This window comes from Hemitrygon akajei, chromosome 19 (genome assembly GCF_048418815.1).
Source record: "Hemitrygon akajei chromosome 19, sHemAka1.3, whole genome shotgun sequence".
Lineage (NCBI taxonomy): Eukaryota > Metazoa > Chordata > Chondrichthyes > Myliobatiformes > Dasyatidae > Hemitrygon > Hemitrygon akajei.
Genome location: NC_133142.1, coordinates 5,378,916 through 5,396,442, shown reverse-complemented (window position 1 = coordinate 5,396,442; position 17,527 = coordinate 5,378,916). Strand labels below are relative to the sequence as shown.

General features: G+C 43.8%; 1 protein-coding gene across 2 annotated transcripts in view; it reads left to right on the top strand.

Moving 5' to 3' along the window:
- Window positions 1-16,163: 16,163 nt before the first annotated feature.
- Window positions 16,164-17,527, top strand: part of podxl2 (podocalyxin-like 2) — a 59,621-nt gene continuing 58,257 nt past the window's right edge. Inside the window, exons 1-2 of one of the 2 annotated variants that reach the window (XM_073072014.1) lie at window positions 16,164-16,289; window positions 16,553-16,699. In XM_073072014.1, coding sequence (XP_072928115.1) covers window positions 16,666-16,699 — 34 coding nt within the window. In that variant the 5' untranslated portion in view covers window positions 16,164-16,289; window positions 16,553-16,665. Of the gene's footprint in view, window positions 16,447-16,552; window positions 16,700-17,527 lie in introns of both variants that reach the window. The other variant, XM_073072013.1, reaches the window with a different exon arrangement.

The window sequence follows — 17,527 nt, the reverse complement described above, 5'->3', positions numbered from 1 at the left end:
TCTATGATAGATCATAAGAAATGACCAGAATGCGAAAGGAAAGGAATTCCAGAGCTTATGCTGGAATTATGCAGTAGCTGAAAACATAAGCATCAGGGGTGGTGCAGTGACATTTTGGTTTCATCGTGTCAGAGTTATCAAGAGTTACATAACACAAAAATGGGGCCTTTGTGTCCACTTATCCATGTTGACCAAAGTGCCTATCTGTACTGGTCCTATTTTCCTTCCACACTCTATAACTATCTATGTATCCATCCAAATATCTTGTACCTGCCTCTACTGTTTCCTATAGCAGCCATGTATCCACCACCCTCTGGGTGGAAAAACTTGCCCTTTGGGTCTCTTCTCTCACCAATGTCCTCTTTTTAGGAGAAAGACTGTGACCAAACACCAATGACCCTTGTGATTCTATAATCCTTTGCCTCTTAAAACTCCCAAGGAAAGTAGTTTTTGGTCTTTCTTTATAGTTGAAGCCCCCCCCCCCCCCAGTCATTTATTTGGCAACATCATTATGAAGCTTTTCTGTACCCTCTAGCTTAATGTACTAAAGCAATCAGAAATTACCAAATATCTTGTGTAGCTGTAGCATAACATTCCAAATCTTGTACTTAATACCTCAACTAATAAAGACAGGTGTGCCATATGCTGCCATCACTAGCTTGTCTGCATTGATGCTTTCAGGGGAAAATATATTATGCCCCTCAGTCTCCCTGTTTTGTGATCCTCCCCTGCCCCCTACTGTTCATTGAGTATGTCCTGCCTTGGTTTAACTTTCCAAAAATGCATGATTTTACACTTGTCTGAATTAAACTCCAACTACAGGGAATAGGACACTAAATATCCACATGGCTGTAGTGGTTTGAAGATGAAGGACTGGCGAAATATATTTGAAAAGCAGAATGTAAATTTTAAAATCAAGGCAGCTTGAATTTTGGATTATCAAGCTTGCCATGAAGTTAGCCAGGAAGCACTGCCTCTGAATTGTCAAGCATGGAATTATGAAGATAAGGATGAAAGTTTCAAAAACATGAGATCTAGAATTGCAAGACTCGACAAGCATCTTCCCTTCTGCCATCAGATTTCTAAACAGTCCATGAACGCTACCTCGCTGTTCCATTTTTGCTCTATTTATTTATTTTTAATGTAACATAATTTTTTGCACTGTAGTGCTGCCACAAAACAAATTTCAATTAGCTTTATTTGTCACATGTTCATTAAAACATACAGTGAAATACATCCTTTGCGTCAACTAGCAAGTCTGAGCAGGGGCTGGGGAAAGTTTGAAGTTCAATGTAAGTTTTATTATCAGAGTCCAACAATGAGATTCATTTTTTGTGGGCATACTCAACAAATCTATGGAATTGTAACTAAAACAGAATCAATGAATGACAGCCAAATTAGAGTGTTCAACCAGAGTGCTGAAGACAACAAACCGCAAATGCAAAAAGAAGAAATAATAATATAAATAAATAAGCAAAAAATATCGAGAACTGAGATGAAGAGTCATTGAAAGTGAGTCCATCGGTTGTGTGAAGTTGCACATAGTTCAAAAGCCTGATGACTGCAGGGTAGTAACTGTTCCTAAACCTGGTGGTGTGAATCCTGAGCCTCTTGTACCTTCTTCCTGATGGCAGCAGTGAGAAGAGAGGATGGCCTGGGTGGTGAGGGGTGCCTGATGATAGATGCTGCTTTCCTGCGACAGCGTTTCATGTAAATGAGCTCAAGTGTCGTCATGCTTCCGGTGCCAAAGTAACTGCTTCCTTGCCCTTTAAGAAAGAGTTCCAAAGAATCCCAACACTGTTATGGAAAATGTGTCCCATTTCTATCTTAAATCAGCAACTTCTTATTTTTAAAAAGTTCTAATCAAAATTTAAATCTGACATTCCTCCTGTAATCAAATGTTTGCAGGAGCAAGTGATTGTGATTCTCTACAGTACAGCGGTAAAATACTACTGGATACTGAGGCTACAACATGATGGTGTGTCAGCCACAGTACTCAGCAATAATGGCACTGAATCATAATTCTTCACTGTCAAGACAGGAGTCAAACAGGGCTGTATCATTACACCCAGCCTATTTACTATCCTTCATCCCACTGGCCAAGACCTGCTACAGGAAGTCCCAATTGTGTATAGAATGGACAATTGGCCTTCAACCACAACTGGTTCAAGGCCAAGAACAAGGTCAGCACCACCACTATCATGGAGCTTCAGTTTGTGGATATCAGTTCCATTGCAGCACACTCTAAAGAAGACCGCTGATGTAACCTGAAAGCCTTTCCCAAAGGATGTAGGGTCCTGCATCTTGTTTTGAATATAAAAAGGACTCAGGTTCTATACCAGCCACCACCAACTAGCCATTTATCCAAACCTCCATAAGAGTTGTTGATGTAGACTACTTTCCCTACCTTGGCAACAGTCTCTCCTTCATAACAGACAATGGCCCAAAGATCAACCACCGCCTGAGTCGTGCCAGTGGAGCCTATGCATGATTAAGGAAATGAGTTTTTGACCATCGCAGCCTATAGGTCCAAATAAAGCTTTTAGTCTTTGGAGCAGTCACCCTTCCTACATTACCGTATGGAGCTGAATCATGGACCACCTACAATTGGCACCTGAAAGCCCTGGAACAACACCAGCAAAGATCCTTATGAAAAATTTTGAGAATTGAAAGATCCACTAAGACCAGCTCACTGGATGAGGCCAACATGAACAGCATCCCCACCACAATAGAGCAACACCAATTCCGATGGATAGACCATGTCATTTCAGATGCCTACCTCACATTTCCCCAAACAGATCCTTCACTCCCAGTTGCAGCAAGGTCAGTGAGCCCCTGGTGGGCAATGGAAACATCAACATCAGCCTGAAGAAATTCAACATTACATCTAAAATCCGGGAAGACATTTCCTGGAGGAAATCTGTTCAGGAGAGAGATGCACTACAAGAGAACGAGCCCCGTTGTGCCTCAGAGAACAAGCAGCAGCTGCGAAAGGAGAGACTGAACAACCAAAAGACCCGACCACTAAACACAGCTGTAATTTACTTGGGTCCACACTGCACCAGATTGTGTGGATCCTGGATCAGCCTCTACAGCCACCCGAGGTCCTACCCCATACTTAACTCGAGTGATCACACTACTCAGAAGTAAAGCAGATGTCGTCAAAGTACCCTTGGACAGGTACATGGATCAGAAAGGTTTAGAGGAATTTAGGCCACATGTGGGCAACTGGGACTAGGTTCGATGGACATCTTGGTCAGCATGGATGAAGTGGGATTATGGAGCTGTTCAGCGCTCTTTCAAAGTACATTCATTATCAAAGTACAGTATATATGCAGTATACAACCCTGAGATTTGTCTTCCCACAGACAGCCACGAAACAAAGCCACCTGAGGCTTTGGAATGCACTCAAAGAAAAACATCAACCCCACCCCAACACAAAAACCACAACAAATAAAAAGCAAAAGACACTGTATATAAAACACTAAATCGAAAGATTCCAGGTGTGAAATTCGGTTCAGCTCAGTGTTTATATCTGCAGGCTATTCAAAATCGCCCAAAATAGCACCAGAAGAAGGAGTGACCAGAAAGCAGAACGCATCATAATCTGAAATGCTGAGTTCCATCCACAAACCACAGACCCAGAACTTTGGCACCAGCCTTCGACAGCGTCGAGGACAGAGACCAAGAACTTACCCTCAGGAGCAGTGAGCGAGAGGGAGAGAGAGGTTGTCACACGCAGACACCTTCCTCCAGCAAGCAGTGAGCTAGAGGCTGTTAGACAGTGCTGAATGCCTGCTCGCTTTCTGTACTCGGCTCCATAGTTTCAATCTTCTTTGACACTTTACTTGGCGAGGTCAACGAGAAATGGGCTCTCACCGTTCTTCAAGTCTCCAGGCTTCTTCACCTCAAGACCACATATCTCATGGAGCCCTTTCAGAGACAGCAAAGCACCAGATCGCTCAAACTCCCCGAAAACACACCATCAAACTGTCAAACCGATTCTATGACTATGTTTGGTTGTCCGTTGTATCTGACAGTGACAGAGAAACCTGTGCAGGGAAGTTTTTAAAGTGGGAAAGCCGTTGCACTGGGGACGTTCCACTGTTTTGATCTTAAAAGACTGGTCCAGTGGTACGAGTACTTATCACACCTGGGGTCGTTCGATTGCAGTGATGACCATGACTTCTTCTGTGCCTTGTCATGCCTTTCACGCTCTACAAAGTGTTGCAGGACCTCCTCCCTGGCCATTGGCGCTCACTGTTGATCTCATCCGCCCAGTCCACTGGAACTGACTTTGCACGCCAGGTCTGGCAGTCCCTGTCTCACTGGGGTATGGGGCCCACCAGCTACCCTCATCTGGTTTAGCCTGCCTATTGAAGCAGTGTACTGGAGTGTCACAGCTATCACGTGCAAACAGCTACTAGGCGGGCTGGCAGCGCAATGGCATCAGCGCCGGACTCCGGAGCGAAGGATCCTGAGTTTGAACCCAGTTGGGCCCCCCCAACCCCCGGGTACGCTTTCCATCCGTGCCAGGCTGAGCATCGAGCTGGCTACTCGGCGTCAGAATAGACAAGGGTCGAGTCAGGAACATTCATATTGTGACCAGGTTAATCTGAAAGGAGACCAATCCTGACACCACGCGCCAGACAAGAATGGCTGACTGTCTGGTGTGACACGCTTAAAAAAAGCTACTTGGAGCCACAGGTGAGAGCTGAATGTCTGGTGAGGATCAAAGGTGATTGAGCTGCCCCAAACTGGACATGACAACTCCCTTCACCAGAGGTGCTGCCTTTCCCTGGACACCCCATACACACACACCTTGACTATGTCTATAATTATAGAAAACCTACAGCACAATACAGGCCCTTCGGCCCACAAAGTTGTGCCGAACACGTCCCTACCTTAGAAATTACTAGACTTACACATAGCCCTCTATTTTTCTAAGCTCCATGTACCTATCCAAAAGTCTCTTAAAAGACCGTATCGTATCCGCCTCCACCATCGTTGCCGGCAGCCCATTCCATGCACTTACCACTCTCTGAGTAAAAAACTCACCCCTGACATCTCCTCTGTACCTACTCCCTTAAACCTGTGTCCTCTTGTGGCAACCATTTCAGCCCTGGGAAAAGGCAACTTTTGATCTATCTACACATTCAAAGTACCAAATACACACTCAGAGGCCACCTCATGCACCTAAAAAAAGTGGCCACTCAATGTATGTTCATGGTCTACTGCTGCTGTAGCCCATCCACTTCAAAGTTCGATGTGTTGTGCATTTAGAGATGCTTTTCTGTGCACCACTGTTGTAACACATGCTTACTGAGTTACTGTCGCCTTATTGAATTACTGTATCCATTGAGTTGCTGACATGTTTATTGCTGATCAGCTATTTGCATTAGTGAGCGGGTATACAGCTGTACCTAATAAAGTGGCCACTGAGTGTATTTTTTTCTGCTGGGGGAAGGATGGTGTATTGGTGGATAATGAGTGGACTGCAATATTACTACTGCAAGGATATGTGGGAGTGTTGTGAAGTCTGCAATCTACACGAAAAAATATTGTCTAGATTCTTAAGAGCTCCTTGATTATTCCCGGCCTGCCTTGAAACAAGGTTGGCTCTGTGTCTCTGCTAGTAATGCAGTCAAACTGTATATATGTGTGTGTGTGTGTGAGAGAGAGTGTGTGCTTCAATGGAGAGAGTTGCTGCCTTCCAGGCTGTTAGCCAATGACGGGATTCATCAATAGGTCCTTTTGTTGGAGCTGTAAGCCTGTGCCAAGCCCTTGATTCAACTGGCGGTGACCAGACTAAGGCTGCCTATTGACTAAAGGCACTTTGGAGACGTTCATCTGCTGCAGAAGGCTATCTAACTGCCATGGATTTTTTTGGTCAACAGCTTTAAAGTTCAAAGTAAAATTAATTACCAAAGTATGTATACGTCACCATATACCACCCGAATTCTTGTAGATATTCGCAACAGAACAAAGAAACACAGTAGAATCAATGGAAAACTACAGACTGACAAACAACCAGTGTGCAAAAGAAGACAAACTGGGCAAATAATAAATAAATAGACAAATAAATGGATTGATAGATTAGTAAATAAGTAAATAGATAAATAAACAATTGAATGGTTGAATAATATTGAGACCATGCAATGTGGGATCTTTAAAAGTGAGTCCATAGGTTGTGGAATCAGTTCAGTGTAGAGGTGAGTGAAGTTATCCACACCAGTTCAAGAATCTGATGGCTGGAGGCCAATAACTGTTCCTAAACCTGGTGGTGTGGGACCTAAAGCTCCTGTATCTCCTTCCCGATGGCAGCAGAGAGAAGAGACCATGGTCTGGATGGTGAAGGTCCTTGATGATGGATTCTGTTTCTTTGAGCCAGCGTTTCTTGGAGGTGTGCTCAGTGGTGGGGAGGGCTTTATCTGTGACAGACCTGGCTGCGTCCACCAGTCCAGATTTCCCCCTAGGCCTGGAAATTCATCTCAGGTTGCACTCCAACACATCCTCTGGTTTGCGTCCCAGTGTAGTCATTTGCATCCAAAATTCAGACCAATGCATCAGGGCATTCATTTATTTCATTGTCATTATTATATGCCATGTCATATGACATGGGAGGTCATGGTCTTATCCATAACCATGATTGTTCTTGGAAAATTTTTCTAGACAAGATGGTGGACCCCGGCTATTATCAATATTCTTCAGAGATAGTCTGCCTGGCGTCAGTGATCACATAACCAGGACTTGTGATACGGCCATCCATCACCTGCTCTCATGGTTTCACGTGACCCTGATCAGGGAGCTAACCAGGTGCTACACCTTGCCCAAGGGTGACCTGCAGGAGAGCGGTGGGAAGGAGCACCTTACATTTCCTTGGTAGAAACGTATCTCCTCCCCGACACCCATTCATTCATTTAGTGAATGCATTTCCACAGAGCCAGACGCAGATCTCCCTCTTGCCTGTCAGATGGCCTCTGTGTTTAGCGAGAGGACAGTCTATGAAAATATTTATCCCTGCACAAGCCTCTTGAATTAGTATGAAGACCTCAGAGATAAAGAGAGCTGAACTTACGCCTTCATCTGTTGTTTCAGGAAGAACTTCTTCCCCTCTGTTCATGAACCCGCTAACAATACCTCACTATTCCTTTTAGTTTTCACATTACTTATTTACTTGTGTAAGTTACAGGAATTTTATGTCTTTTCACTTTACTGCTGCTGCTAGACAATAAATTTCACATCAAAATTCAAAGTAAATTTTATTATCAAAGTACATATACTTTATACAATGTTCACCTCCTTACTGGCAGCCGCGAAACAAAGAAGCCCAAAGTACTAAGTTGAAAGTAAATTTTATTATCAGGGTACATATATGCCATTTTTCTGCGGACATACTCAGCAAATCTATAGAATAGTAACTGTAAACAGGATCAATGAAAAATCAGAAGACAACAAACTATGCAAACGCAAATATAAATACGTAAAAAGCAAGAACAAAAGTTTAAAGGGAACATTAGTGGGAGCTTCTTCACGCAGAGAGCGGTGGGAGTGAGGAATGAGCTGCCAGATGAAGTTGTAAATGTCAACATTTAAGAAAAACTTTTTCAGGTACATGGATGAGAGGAGTATGGAGGGATATGGGCTGGGTGCAGGTCAGTGGGACTAGGCAGAAAAATGGTTTGGCACAGTCAAGAAGGGCTGAAGGGCCTGTTTCTATGCTGTAATGTTCTATGGTTCTATGGTTCAATGAAATAACAAGAGTCCTTAATGTGCGATCATTGATTGTGGACACATCTCAGAGGATAGGCAAGTGGGTGTAGTTATTCCCTTTTGTTCAAGAGCCTGATGGTTGAGGGGTAGTAACTGTTCCTGAACCTGGTGGTGCGAGTCCTGAGGGTCTCGTACCTTCTACCTGATGGCAGGAGTGAGGAAAGAGCCTGGCCTGGGTGGTGAGCATCTCTGCTGATGGATGCTGCTTTCCTACATTATGGGTACTGTTTTACTGCTTTGTGGGTAATTGTGGTGAACTACATATACCTGTCTGGATACGCCCCCCCCCCCCCACCACTGACTGCTCCTGTGGCTCCTCCCACTGACCGTGGCTCCTCCCACAGACCCCGGTATAAAGGCGATTGAGGCCTGAGCCCTGCCCTCAGTCTCCAGGATGTAGCATGGTGGTCAATTACTGCTTGTTCTTTCTTCCAGTCAATAAAAACCAATATCTCGCCTCACGTCTCAGAGAGTTATTGATGGTGCATCAGTAATAGAACCCATTAAAAACAAAAGAAGACCATCAGACACCCAGAGAAGAAAAACAAATAGTGCAAACTAAAAAGCAAGCAAATAGTATTCAGAACTGAAGCTTACCACACTAGGCATCACTGCAGCTGATTCAGAAATCCACTAGTTGCAGGCCACAGCCTCCGTCCAGCACAAAGTGGATCAAACCACGCGGAGCAGCGAGCCAAACCAGTTCGTCTCTTGCCTCCGACCCACATAACACATCGATAATAAACCTGATTCTGAAATCTAGTGTACTTTAAATGACATTTGGACATATGAGACACTTTGGTCAGCATGGATGAGATGGGCTGAAGGGCCTGATTCTGTGCTGTGTAACTTTATGTAGGGTCTGGTCTTGATACAGGGATTCAAACTCATTGATAAAGATTAAAGATTTATTACGTGTCCATCGAACCATACAGTGAATTGCACCATTCGTGTCAGATCAAATCAGCAAGCTTTGTGCTGGGGGCAGCCAACATAGCATGCCCACAACTCCCTCACCCTAACCCACATGTCTCTGTAACGCAGGAGGATTTGGAGCATCCACGCGGTCACAGGGGGAATGTACCAACTTTTTTAAGATAGCGGCGTGAATCGAACCCCGATTGGTGATTGCTGCCGTTGTCAAGCAATTGTGCTAACTGCCCACATAGAGCAACTCGTGTCAGCAGTCGCAAAGAATTTGTTCTTCACTTCCATTGATTCCCTTGTCCTGTTCAAAAGAGTGTTTGAGGTGCTCGCTGATTGTTGTGTATTTAATAATATTTAAGGAATAATTATGCATGTTCGTTCAATTAAATACTTAATTACAGGTTATACGTAAAAATACGTAAATTGAGGACGTCATCATGTGATACATGTGCGCCTTGCTTAAAGCAAAGATGAATTAATACGCATATTCCTGAATTCCAGTGTTTTCCTTGAATTAATTTAAAGTTTTGAAGTTACAAAACATAACACTGGTCAGGTGGCCTGCTCCATAGGAGAGTCATTCTCAATGGATTGGATATCTCATAATGTAGGGAAGGTCTGGTGGGTTGGGGTATTGGTGGTCTGTCATATCCATTATACCTTCCTCTTTTTGGTAGTACTATTCCATTCCTCTCTTTCCCAACATAACATTTCCCTTCAAATGTTATGTAATGTTCTTTCAAAAAACCTGATAAGACCATGAGACGTAAGAGCAGAATTAGGCCAATTGGTCCATTGAGTCTGTTCTGCCATTCCATCATGGCTGATTTATTATCCCTTTCAAACCTCATTTTCCTGCCTTCTCCTTGTAACCGGGTCTCAGCCTGAAATGTTAATTCCCATAGATGCTGCCTGCTTGTTAAGTTCCTCCAGCATTTTGTGTCAGTGTTGCTTGAGATATCTGGCATCTGAAGAGTCTCTAGTGTAAAGGAAATGCAAGGCTTATATTAGCTACTTCAATGTCAAGGACACCCAAAGAGTGGTGATGGATGCTGCCCAAATAAGCAGTTTTCCACTGTACTAGTTTTTGGCTGGTAAGGGAATTTTAGCTATGATTCTGCAGAGAATTTTCTAAAAAAAAGCCAACATTTGATCATTCTCCTTGCTCAAGCACCATTGCCAGTGCAGTATTCCTTAAGCAATGATCAATAAGAATCCTTTGGGAGATCCCATGGAGAAATAACAAACCTCTGGACACATCACTGCTCACACGCATACACCACAGTTACCGACAGAACACACAAAATCTTGTGTGAGTACTGATAAATTTCACAGACATGTCTTGTTCTAACTTGGAAAGGAAATGGCCATTTACTCAAAGGAAAACTGTGCTTGTATGAGTAATGGAAACACTATGCTAATGGAGTCAACAGAGTCAAATATCTGGTGGCTCAGGGGATTTCCTTCTCGGATCCCACAGGATTTGGATGACTTCTGCACCATTTCACTTTGAAGATTGTAGACAGGTCTCACCTCCATATCCAAGGTAGATTATGGTCAGAGACAGTGAACCAGGATCAGGATCAGGTTTAATATCACTGGCATATGCCGTGAAATTTGTTGTTTTTACAGCATCGGTTCAATGAAATACATAATAATAAAAACAATAAATGGCAATAAAAATATATGTAAATTGAATTAAATAGTTCAAAAAGAGAACACAAAAAGTAGTGAGGTAGTGTACATGGGTTCATTTCCATTCAGAAATTTGCTGGTGGAGGGGAAGAAACTGTTCCTGAAATGTTGAGTGTGTGTCTTTAGGCTCCTGTACACCTTTCTTGATAATAGCAATGGGAAGAGGGCATGTCCTGAGTAACAGAGGTCCTTAATAATGGATACTGCCTTTCTGAAGGTGTCCTCAATGGTGGAGAGGCTAGTGCCCATCATGGAGCTGGCTGAGTTTGTATTTTTCTGTAGCTTTCCGCAGTCCTGTGCAGTGACCCCTTCATTCCAGACGGTGATGCAACCAGTTAGAATGCTCTCCACAATACATCTGTAGAAAGTTGCTAGAGTGTTTGGTGACATAGCAAATCTCTTTAAACTCCAAATCAGTGTAACAGAGACTCAGCAGATTACTTCTTGGGAAGGCTTTAGAGGGACAAGCAGTGATTTTGAGGGGCTGAGCAGATTCCTCTCTTTCTACTACTTGGTTACTTTTGTTCCCATTCAGATCCACATGTACATGGAAACAAGGGGTGGTGGGGTTGAGATACGTCTCTACCAAAAGAGATGTAAAGCACTCCTTTCCTCTGCTAGTCGGCAGGTCATCCTTGGGCAAGGTGTAGCACCTGCTTAGCCCCCGATCAGGGTCACATGAAACCACGGGAGTAGGTGGTAGATATCACAAGTCCTGGTTAAGCGACCACTGACGCCAAGCAGACATTCCCTGAAGAGTATTGATAATGGCTGGGGTCACTCGACTTGTAAAGACACTGCCCAGAAGAAGGCAATGGCAAACCACGTGTTTAGAAAAATTCGCCAAGAACAATCATAGTTGTGCAAAGACCATGATCGCCCACATCCTGAGATATGGCACATACCAAACGGACGACATGGAAACTTACAGTACAATGCGCCATTTGGATTAACAGCAACAGCACCTAAAAGATGTGCTGGGGGCAGCCTGCAAGTGTTTCGGTGCCAACGAAGCATGCCTGCAATGCTTGGTAAAACAACACAGAACACAACAAGCGACAATACGACAATAGCAAAACAAGCTTCCTGCATAGCCCCCCATTTTTCTATCATCCATGTGCTTATGTAAGAGTCTCTTAAATGTCCTAAATTTATCAGCCTCTACCACCACTCCTGGCAGGATATTCCACACACTCACCACTCTCTGTGTAAAAAAACCCCCACTATAGTTTCCTCCAGTCATCTTAAAATTATCGTCATCATCATTATGCCCTCTCATATTAACCATTTCCTTCCCGGGAAGTCTCTGGCTGTCCACTCTATTTATACCTCTTATCATCTTGTACACTTTATCAAGTTACCTCTTGATTATCTACTTATTTATTTATTGTGATACCATGCAGACCAGCCCCTTCTGGCCCTACAGGCCTGGCAGTCCATCTATTTACACCTAGCCTATTCATGATCTAGTCAGAATCCTGCTATATCTCCTCTGCACCCTCTCTAAAGCTTCCACATCCTTCCTATAATGAGGGTCTTCCTGCAATTTAGGTGACAACTTTGGTAATAAGAGTTGGCTGGGTTAACTCTTTATTCAGGGAATGGGAAGTTGCAGTTAATTTAGGATTAGCGCAGACTTTCTAGTCCTCTCAGGCCTGCGTGGTTGTTCCTCAAGATCTTTTAACTCAGCATTGCTTTCCCAGGTTAGAGTTGGAGGCCCTGTGATGGTTTAGTGCAGAAGAAGACAAGACAGAAAACCAGGCAAAACACTGTATCTGAGAGCAGTAAGGGGAAATTCAAGTTCTGGATTTTCTTGGAGAGGGATATGGAAGATTGAGAGGGAGAAAGAGATATGAGGCAAGTTCAAGTTCAATTCAACCATACATGAATATAGCCAAACAAAATAATGTTCCTCTGGGGCCAAGGTGCAAACCACATTACCCACAACACACAGCACATTGGACAAATAGAACATATAGCACATATGGCTCCCATAGCAGAAAAACATACAGTCACAATAAAGTATATATATAGCCAAAGTCCTCGAGTGGCATGGTCTGTAGAGTGATGGTGCATGGGATGTTATCCTGGTCCATCTTGTTCCTCCCCCCCAGCCAACACTGAAGGGCAGTACTGTCAGGAGGGGGCCAGCCACCAGCCATTATGGATTCCAGGGCACCCATAGAGGCTGGCGTCTTCTTTCCTAGGCAGTTGCAACAGGTGATCCTGCAGCCTGAGGGTCTAGTCCTCACCTACACCAAGGCAACGGCAACGGAAGGAAATAGCATGGATTTTGTGAACTCGGAAATTGGTAAATTAGTTCATTGTTGTCTCGTGTAATGAGGTACAGTGAAAAAGCATCGTTTTGCATGCCATCCAGACAGATCATTTCTTACACCAGTGCGCTGAGGTAGTACAAGGAAAAACAATAACAGAAGGCTGATTATAAACACAAGAGATTCTGCAAATGCTGAAAATCCAGAGCAACACACACAGACCGTTGGAGGAACTCAGCAGGTCAGGCAGCATCTATGGAGAGGAATAGACAGGTGATGCTTCGGGCCGTGACCTTTCACCAGGACCGGAAAGCATACAGGATGAAGTGTAGCAGTTACAGAGCAAGCGCAGTGCAGGCAGACAGTGAGGTGCTAAAGGCCATAAAGAGGTAGGTTGAAAGGTCAAGAGTCAATCTTATCTTACTAGGGACCATTCAACAGCCCACTAGCAATGAGACAGAAGAAATAGAAACATAGAAAACCTACAGCACAATACAGGCCCTTCAGCCCACAAAGCTGTGCTGAACATGTCCTTACCTTAGAAATTACCTAGGGTTACCCATAGCCCTCTATTTTTCTGAGCTCCATGTATCTATCCAGGAGTCTCTTAAAGGACCCTATCATATCCGCCTCCACCACTGTTGCTGGCAGCCCATTCCACGCACTCACCACTCTCTGAGTAAAAAGCTTACACCTGACATCTCCTCTCTACCTACTTCCACGCACCTTAAAACTGTGCCCTCTCGTGTTAGCCATTTCAGCCCTGGGAAAAAGCCTCTGACTATCCACACGATCAACGCCTCTCATCATCTTATACACTTCTGCTGGAATTCAAAATAGTCAAATGGTAAAATAGTACAACCTATGCTGACAAGGGAAGTCAAAGTTATTGTAAAAGCAAAAGGAAGGACATACAACAAAGCAAAAATTAGTGGGAAGATAGAGGATTGGGAAGTTTTAAAAAACCTGCAGAGTAACTAAAAAAATCATCAGAGGGGAAAAGATGAAATATGAAAGCAAGCTAGCAAATAATATCAAAGTGGATAGCAAAAGTTTTTTCAAATATGTTAAAAATAAAAGAGAAATGAGAATGGATTTAGGACCGTTAGAAAATGAGGCAGGAGAAATAATAATGAGGGTTGAGGAAATGACTGATGAACTAAATGAGTATTCTTCATCAGTCTTCACTGTGGAAGACACTAGCAGTATGCCTGATATTGCAGCGTGTGAAGGAAGAGAAGTGGGTGCAGTTACTGTTATGAAAGAGAAGGAGCTCAAAAAGCTGAAAGACCTAAAGGTACATAAGTCACTCGGACCAGATGAACTGCACCCTAGGGTTCTGTAAGAGGTGGAGTAAGAGATTGTGGTGACATTAGAAATGATCTTTCAAAAATAATTGGACTCTGGAATGGTACCAGAGGACTAGAAAACTGCAGATATTACTCCATTCTTTAAGAAAGGAGGAAGGCAGCAGAAAGGAAACTATAGACCAGTTAGCCTGACCTCAGTGGTTGGGAAGATGTTAGAGTGAATTGTTAAGGATGAGATGATGGAGTACATGGTGATACAGGACAAGATAGTACAAAGTCAGCATGGTTTCTTTCAGGGAAAATCCTGCCTGACGAACCTGTTGGAATTCTTCAAAGAGATTACAAGTAGGATAGATAAAGGGGATGTAGTGGATGTTGTACATTTGGACTTTCAGAAGGCCTTTGACAAGGTGCCACACATGAGACTACTTACCAAGTTAAGAGCCAATGGTATTACAGGAAAGTTACTAATGTGGTTAGAGCATTGGCTGATTGGTAGGAAGCAGTGAGTGGGAATAAAAGGATCCTTGTCTGGTTGGCTGCCAGTGACTAGTGGTGTTCCACAGGGGTCCGTGTTGGGACCACTTCTTTTTATGCTGGTTATAAATGATTTAGATGATGGAATAGATGGCTTTGTTGCCAAGTTTGCAGATGATATGAAGATTGGTGGAGGGGTAGGTAGTGTTGAGGAGACAGGTAGGATGCAAAAGTTCTAGACAGATTAGGAGAATGGACAAGAAGGTGGCAAATGAAATACAATGCTGGAAAATGCACTTTGGTAGTAGAAATAAATGTGTGGTCTATTTTCTAAATGGGGAGAAAACCCAGGAATCTGAGATGCAAAGGGACTTGGGAGTCCTTGTGCAGAACACCCATCCAAACTTCTCTTAAATGTTGAAATCAAGCTCACGTGAACCACTTCTGCTAGCAGCTCATTCCACACTCTCACCACCTGCTGACTGAAGAAGTTCTCTCTCTCTTTCTCCGTCTTGTTTTACGGCGGTTGGCACCCAGCTTAATGGTGCATTACCGCCACCTTCTGCTCCGGAGTATGCGATGGACTCACATTCTAAATCCCTTCACCCAATCGCACACATACACATACCCTAACCTACACTTTATCCTCCCCATCCTAGTACCCTATTTCTGTTTATCCATCATATCCTATAAAAAACCCCTGTACCCCTTAAGAAAGCTAAAAATACCCTGACCTGTGTTCTCTCACCCATGCCCAGCAACTCTTTTAATGTGAATTCCTGCACCCCCAATTCCCTTAGATTAATTCTCATCATCTCTCTCTGTATCCCATACTTCCTGCAACTCAGAACTACATGCTCTACTGACTCCTCTTCCTGACATTCCTCACACAGTCCTGTTTGGTGTTTCCCTATCAATTTCAGTGTTTGGTTTAGTGCACAGTGCCCCAGCCTTAACCTAGTCCACACAATTTCCTCTCTTCTGTATCTACTTCCTACCCTAGTACCTAGTGAAGAAGTTCCCTCTCATGTTCCCCTTAAATTTTTCACCTTTCACCCTTAACCCATGACCTCTATTTGTCATCCCCACCCAACCTTGGTGGAAAAAAAGCCTGCTTGCGTTTACCCTATCTATACCCCTTTGGTAAATCTCTATCAAATCTCCTCTCAATCTTCTAAATCGCAAGGATTAAAGTCCAAACCTATTCAATCTTTCTATATAACTCAGGTCCTCCGACCCTGGCTACATCCTTGCAAATATTATTTACACCTTTCCTACAGGTCGGTGACGAAAACTGCACACAATACTCCAAATTAGGTCCCACCAATGTCTTGTACAGAGGGGTAGAGTTCAAAGGGTTTGGGCAAGACGAAGTTTCTAATACGGAGAATGGCGGGTATTTGGAATGCACTGCCGAGAGGGGCAACAGGTGCTGGAAACAGATACGATAGAGGCGTTTGAGAGACTTCTCGACAGGCACATGACTATGCCGGGAATGGAAGGATATTGATGAGGTACAGGCAGAAGGGCTAGGTTTAATTTGGCATCCAGCATCATTGCATTTACTTTCTGCAGGTGTACAGGGGAGAGCGTTCTGAATGGTTGAGTCAGCGCCTGGTACGGGGGCTCCAATTCACGGAATCGGGAGAGGTTTACACACTCAGACAGCCCCATCCATCACAGACAAGAAGCCGGCGGGACATCTGAGACATCAGAGCGCCGGCGGGCGGGACTTAGGACCCGGGAGCGCACACACTGAGCGGGAGGACGGACTGCGCAGCCATCAGTGGAACGATCCAGGTCTCGGCTCTCCGCGATCAGCCTCTCTGCGGTAACAACAAAAAAAAACCCCTGGATCATACACCGCGGTCGGAACCTGTGCAGAAGGGGACAACTTATTTGCAATAGTTGCAGTCCGAGTAAGGGGAAATTCGGCTGGGAAGCGGGGGCTGGGTGGGGAGAAGATGCTGCTGTGGAATTGAATGCATGTAAGTTTAATCAGCCTCTGTGCAATTTCTCCCGGGCTCTGTAATTGACTGAAATGTATTATTTTAAAATGAACAGTGATCTGAACCCTGTGCGATTTTTCTTCAGAGGGGGATTAAAGGGCGGGGTGGCAGACTGTGAAATTCGTCGCTGCGTGAAGACAGACTGGTACCAGCAAATCTCCTGCAGCAAGTGGAATCGAACCTCTCTCTCCATCAACCATGAACCCTACACAGTATCTCCTTTGTGTACTGAGTGAGTCTCAATCCGTTTTTTTCCCTTTATATCCCCCTTTTTTTGTTTCAGAAGGGAGGGAAGTTTACACAAAAAAACACAGGAAAAGTTAACGAATCTGGAAGGAGGGGGTAGAGGAGCACAACATTGAGGGGGATCTATTACATGCGAGAGAGAATGATTTAAGGGCGAAGCTGTGGATACTGAGGGAGAAAGGACTTAACAGTTCTTAAAAAGAAAACTAATTTTGCCCCAAGCTTCGGGAGTGCCCCAGTTAGATTTTATTTAAAGGTGTACTTTCCCATTTAAAACGCTATGACTTTGTCTGATTAAGTATTGGGATCTTACTGTGCGCTGGTATAGCAGAATTCAAAGTATATTTATTATCAAAGTACAAATTTTCACCAAATACACCCCGAGATTCATTTTCTTGCGGGCATACTTAATAAATGCATAATAGAATAATAACCACAATAGAATCAATGAAAGACTGGACCAACTTTAGTGTTCAACCAGTCTGCAAAAGACAACAAACTGCACAAATGCAAAAAGAAAGAAATAATAGTAATAATAAATAAATAAGCAAAAAATATCAAGAACGTGAGATGAAGAGTCCTTAAGTGTGTCCATAGGTTGTGGGAACATTTCAATGAGTGGGCGAGTGAAGTTAACCACTTTGGTTCAAGAGCCTGATGGTTCAGGGGTGGTTGTTCCTGAATCTGGTGGTGTGAGTCCTGAGGCTCCTGTACCTTCTTCCTGATGGCGACAGGGAGAAGAGGGCATGGCCTGGGTGGTGGGGGCTCCTGATCATGGATGCTGTTTTCCTGCAACAACTAGATATGCTCAATG